The sequence below is a fragment of the Colossoma macropomum genome, unplaced genomic scaffold, assembly GCF_904425465.1.
Source record: "Colossoma macropomum unplaced genomic scaffold, Colossoma_macropomum, whole genome shotgun sequence".
NCBI lineage: Eukaryota > Metazoa > Chordata > Actinopteri > Characiformes > Serrasalmidae > Colossoma > Colossoma macropomum.
Genome location: NW_023494795.1, coordinates 44989712 through 44994546, shown reverse-complemented (window position 1 = coordinate 44994546; position 4835 = coordinate 44989712). Strand labels below are relative to the sequence as shown.

At 45.4% G+C, this 4835-nt stretch overlaps 1 protein-coding gene across 1 annotated transcript in view; it reads left to right on the top strand.

The window, feature by feature from the left end:
- frk (fyn-related Src family tyrosine kinase) overlaps nt 1-4498 on the top strand; it is a 23451-nt gene extending 18953 nt beyond the window's left edge. Inside the window, exons 4-8 of the mRNA XM_036582555.1 lie at nt 398-566; nt 668-826; nt 2971-3152; nt 3426-3615; nt 3965-4498. Of these exons, the coding sequence (XP_036438448.1) occupies nt 398-566; nt 668-826; nt 2971-3152; nt 3426-3615; nt 3965-4173 (909 nt within the window). The 3' untranslated portion in view covers nt 4174-4498. The remainder of the gene's footprint in view (nt 1-397; nt 567-667; nt 827-2970; nt 3153-3425; nt 3616-3964) is intronic.
- The last annotated feature ends 337 nt before the right edge of the window (nt 4499-4835 follow it).

Here is a 4835-nt window from a genome sequence, read left to right as displayed (position 1 = left end):
TTCTCAACTATTGAACTTCTGACCACTGCTAACTTCTCAAACACTGACCGATACTGGCTAGTTAACTACTGAACTATTGACCACTGTTAACTTCTCAACCACTGACCACTACTGATTGACTCAACTACTGAACAGTACTGATGACTGAGCTATTAACCAGAACTAACTGCTAATGAGCACAGAACTACTGACCACTACTGACTTAACTACTGACCACCACCATTGACTACTCAACTACTGACCACTACCACTGACTTATCAACTATTGATCACTACTGACCACTACTGATTTCTCAACTACTGTAAAATAAGACTTTTGTTGTGTGTGTGTGTGTGTGTGTGTGTGTGTGTGTGTGTGTGTGTGTGTGTGTGTGTGTGTGTGTTTTGTGTTTGCTAGGCTGAAGCTCCACAGACTTATGGTCTGTCCTACAACACGGTGGATCAGTGGGAGATCCCCCGCAGCTCTATCCAGCTGCTGCAAAAACTCGGTGCTGGACAGTTCGGAGAGGTTTATGAGGGAGTGTGGAATCGCACGACTTCAGTCGCTGTGAAAACTCTCAAACCAGGTAAACACACTCTCACACACAGTGATGCCACAGGCAGAACATCTCTTAAAAGGCCCTTAAACAGAGCAGGTGTTGATGTGTGTGTTCTGCTGGCTCTTCAGGCAGTATGGATGCCGAGGACTTCCTGCGTGAAGCTCAGATCATGAAGAAGCTCCGACACCCCAAACTGATCCAGCTGTATGCAGTGTGCACTGTGGGGGAGCCCATCTACATCATCACTGAGTTAATGAGCAACGGCAGCCTGCTGGAGTACCTGCAGAGTGAGATATACAAACACCCAATTGCATTTACAGATACATGCATTTATGCACATCCAGATCAGCACGTTCCAGGACTGGAATTCAGTGTTTACTTAGGACTTCTGGAACTGATCTTTAAACCTCCAAGCACTGCCCCTCATGTAACTGTCATAATGGGTGTAGCAGGCCGTCCTCACACTGCCTGAATAAAGTTTACTGTCCTCATACATGTCCCCTCAAAGGTCCGACGTTATCTTTAAGGTTTTAAAAGTGAACTAAATTCACTTTCCAAGAGGGTAGTTTTTGAAAGGGGAGGGGAACATTGGTACATTTTAATAACAAATCTATTTTAGTAAATGTAGCACACCATGTGCCACCCTGGGAGAAGAAGAACACGATGCAGTGTTGACAACGGCAGCATACATTTCCTTCTATTTTCCACACAGAACATGAACAAACAAATCCAAAACACACCACTTCAATCCTTTTTCCTCTCTCCTCACTCTTCCCTCTCCACTCCCTTTAAAGGTGCTCACGCTGCCGAAGCCAAACCAGAGTCAGCTGTTTCTCATTAAGGGCAGCATGAGGACCTGAGCCAAGAGAGAAAGAGAGAGCTCATTGCTCCGCCTCCCCGTCACTGCCCTGCAGTTTGGCCACCGGGTTCAAACGTCAGGTGTAATACTGCGGCCTCACTGCGGAACGAAAGGCGTTGCTCAGGAGGCAGGGCTCAGGACTTTGGCACTGACCTCAAAGCTCTTGTGGCTGTCATTGTTCTCTCATCCTCTCTCATGGCTGATGTCAGCTCACAGGATTTGGGCACCACTTTCCTACTACCTCTCATGGCTGTCTTCGGTGCCCAGGGATCGGACACCCAGCACAGTAGAAAAATAAAACTGAAAAGCAGACAAAACTCTGCGGGAAGCCAAACCTGAAGTACATTCACATTAATATATGTTGAAGTTTTTAAGGTTGGATTACACCTCAGTTTTGGGCGTTCTCCAATGTTGCTCATTGATCTTTGAAGAAGGGTGACTTAATGATGCTCTGTTTTCTCTGTCCACGGTGATCTGCAATTGTCTGAACTGGCTGAAGTCGTTGTCCTGCGTTTTCTCCACAGCTAAGCTGGGTGGTCCCTAGATAGAGTGATGACGCAGTAGTGAAGGGGAGTATCCCAGATGACCAATCCTTCATCATCAATACAAAAAGCATGGAAACTGACTTTTGTCCTCTGCCTGCACATTACTTTTTTCTGTTAGCCTGAAGGCCACTGCCCACCAGACGCACCATGTTGCATTGCGTAGTGTCCAAAAATTTTAATGGAGGTACACACGGCACTGGTGCATTGATGCATGCCGGCATTCCAGCGTGACTCGCAGCACGCCACATAGCATTTTGCCATTACTACATTAATTTAAAGCCTTATCGAGGCCACAGAAAGCCACAGTGGATCACATGTGGCTTGAAATTTACACAGAGGAAGACAGATGCTAATGGTGAGTTAGCTCAGCTAAAGTTACTAGCCTAGCCTTTTTCAGCTCGTATCATTCAGCTCTAAAATAGTCAGTCTGTGTAGGGGCTGTAAACTGAGGCCAAGTGTGATGAGATGCTGGAGTGGAGTGTAAAAGTGAATTTGAACCTGGCGTTTATTGGCTCTCCCTGCTGGCATTCTGCTGTCATGCTGTGCTGCAGGCTGTGTCCGGTGGGCAGTGGCCTTTAGTCTTACTAATATAGCCCCCAATGCTAGGATCTCTCTATAAAAAGACCCATCGACCTGGGCCAGGTGGATCTAGATTTCAGACTGTAATTCCACTTAAGAGAGTGCTGGAAGAATGGATTACCATTACATCAAACAATCCTTCATGTTATCTCAAAACTTTTTCCTTCAGGTGTAACCATGGAGGTTACCCACTCTGGATTTTCATCAGAATGGCCAATTTCTAATTTTATTTCTTTCATCTGGATTATGACAGGTTTTCCCTGCAGCTGCTGTCTAAACTTCTGTGTCAGGGACAAAAACTGAATTTTTTTCAAATGTGGGGGAGGAGAGCATATACTGGATTTTATAGAAGAAATAGCTGTTTGGGAGAAACTCCTCATTCCTTTGACTTTTAGCTGAACTTTTTGCTTCAAATATTTCTTTCTTTATTTCTCTCTCTCTCCTGCAGAAGACAGAGGAGCTGCTTTACGTCTTTCTGATCAGATAGAGATGGCGGCTCAGGTTGCAGCAGGTATGGCGTACCTGGAGCTGCAGAACTACATCCACAGAGACCTGGCAGCCCGGAATGTTCTGGTGGGGGAAAACAACGTGTGCAAAGTGGCAGATTTTGGTCTGGCCAGAGTGTTTATGGTAAGAAACAACACAAACCACATGTTCACACCTCAGATCACTCTGATCATTCTGCTGATCCACATGGAGGTCAGTGACTCTCCCTCAGTTCAGCTCAGTGTGAGCTGTTTTATTGGTCTGATTAATAATGTGTTACAAAAGATCAGATTGGGAAAAATAAAATAAATTATTGACCCTTTGAGTTTATTTAAAAAACCATAGCAGCTTTTCAACTGTAAGAAAGTAAATGGTAATAATAAATTATAATAAATAAACATTTTGTTTCTCTGTCAGAAAGAAAATGATAGCATTGATGATGGAGATGAGGAGAACGTGTACCAAGCGAGAGAGGGCACTAAATTCCCGGTGAAGTGGACGGCTCCCGAGGCCATTCATGACAATAAATTCAGTATCAAATCTGATGTCTGGTCATTCGGCATCCTGCTGTACGAGATCATGACCTTCGGACAGATGCCTTACCCAAGTACGATCACACACACATACACACACCAGCACAGCAGTGGACTCCAACTCTGGTCCTGGAGATCTACATTCCTGCAGAGTTTAATTTCCAAACTGTATCCATTAAGCTGCCCCACCCCGTACTTAACTCCAGCTAATCAGGGACTTGGGAAGAGGCAGCAGATTGTAGATGGAACTAGACTCTGCAGTAAGGTAGATCACCAGGACCAGGGCTGGAGACCACTGACCTACACACAGACACACTACATACACAAAGACACCCTACACACACACACACACACACACACACACACACAGACACACACACACACACACACTATATACTCACTGTATCTCTTTCTCTCTCTCAGCTCTCACTAATTCCCAGGTTGTGCAGAAGCTGCGTAGCAGCTATCGAATGTTGTGTCCATCAAACTGTCCAAAGGTTCTGTATGACATAATGATGGACTGCTGGAAGGACACGCCCGCTGACCGGCCCACCTTCGAAACACTGCAGTGGAAACTCGAGGACTTCTTTGACCTGGATGTCAGCTCCTATGATGACGCAAACCGCTACTGACCAACTGCTCCACCGACATTGGTTCCCACACCAATGGCTACCCTGGCAACATCTCCCATGGCAACAGTCCATGAGCAACAGCCCCCTTGGCAACAGTTGCCCCACCAACATCTCCCATGGCAACAGTCCATGAGCAACAGCCCCCTTGGCAACAGTTACCCAAGCAACAGCATCCATAGCTATGGCTCAATGGTGAAGGCCCAACATCAACAGCCCCCTTGGCTAACCTGACGACAGCCCCTCAGCACTGATGCCATTCTTGTTTTTTTTATTCTGGCAGAGTTTAAATCTAAATATACTTTAAAAGTATAATCAAATATCCAAAGACACCTTAAATCCACAACTACACATGCCAGGTGTGATAATGCTGACCTGCTCTCTGCTTCAGGGCTGTTTTGCACCTTGTCAAATTGTCCTCACTGTTTCCTCTTGGAGAAATACCCAACTCCATCTTAAGGGCTCTCATCCTAAATGCAGTGCCATCACTGCTCAGCTGAAGTTTAGAGGGGTGAGGGATCAAGTTAAACATAAATCTAGATTTCTGAAACATAATTTACCCAGAAATCATTGTGATCTGACACAATTTCCTGTTCAAAGCTGGAACAATGGCACACAAAGCTGTTCATACCAGAGCAGTATGTAGTAAACTAGCTGTAATATGT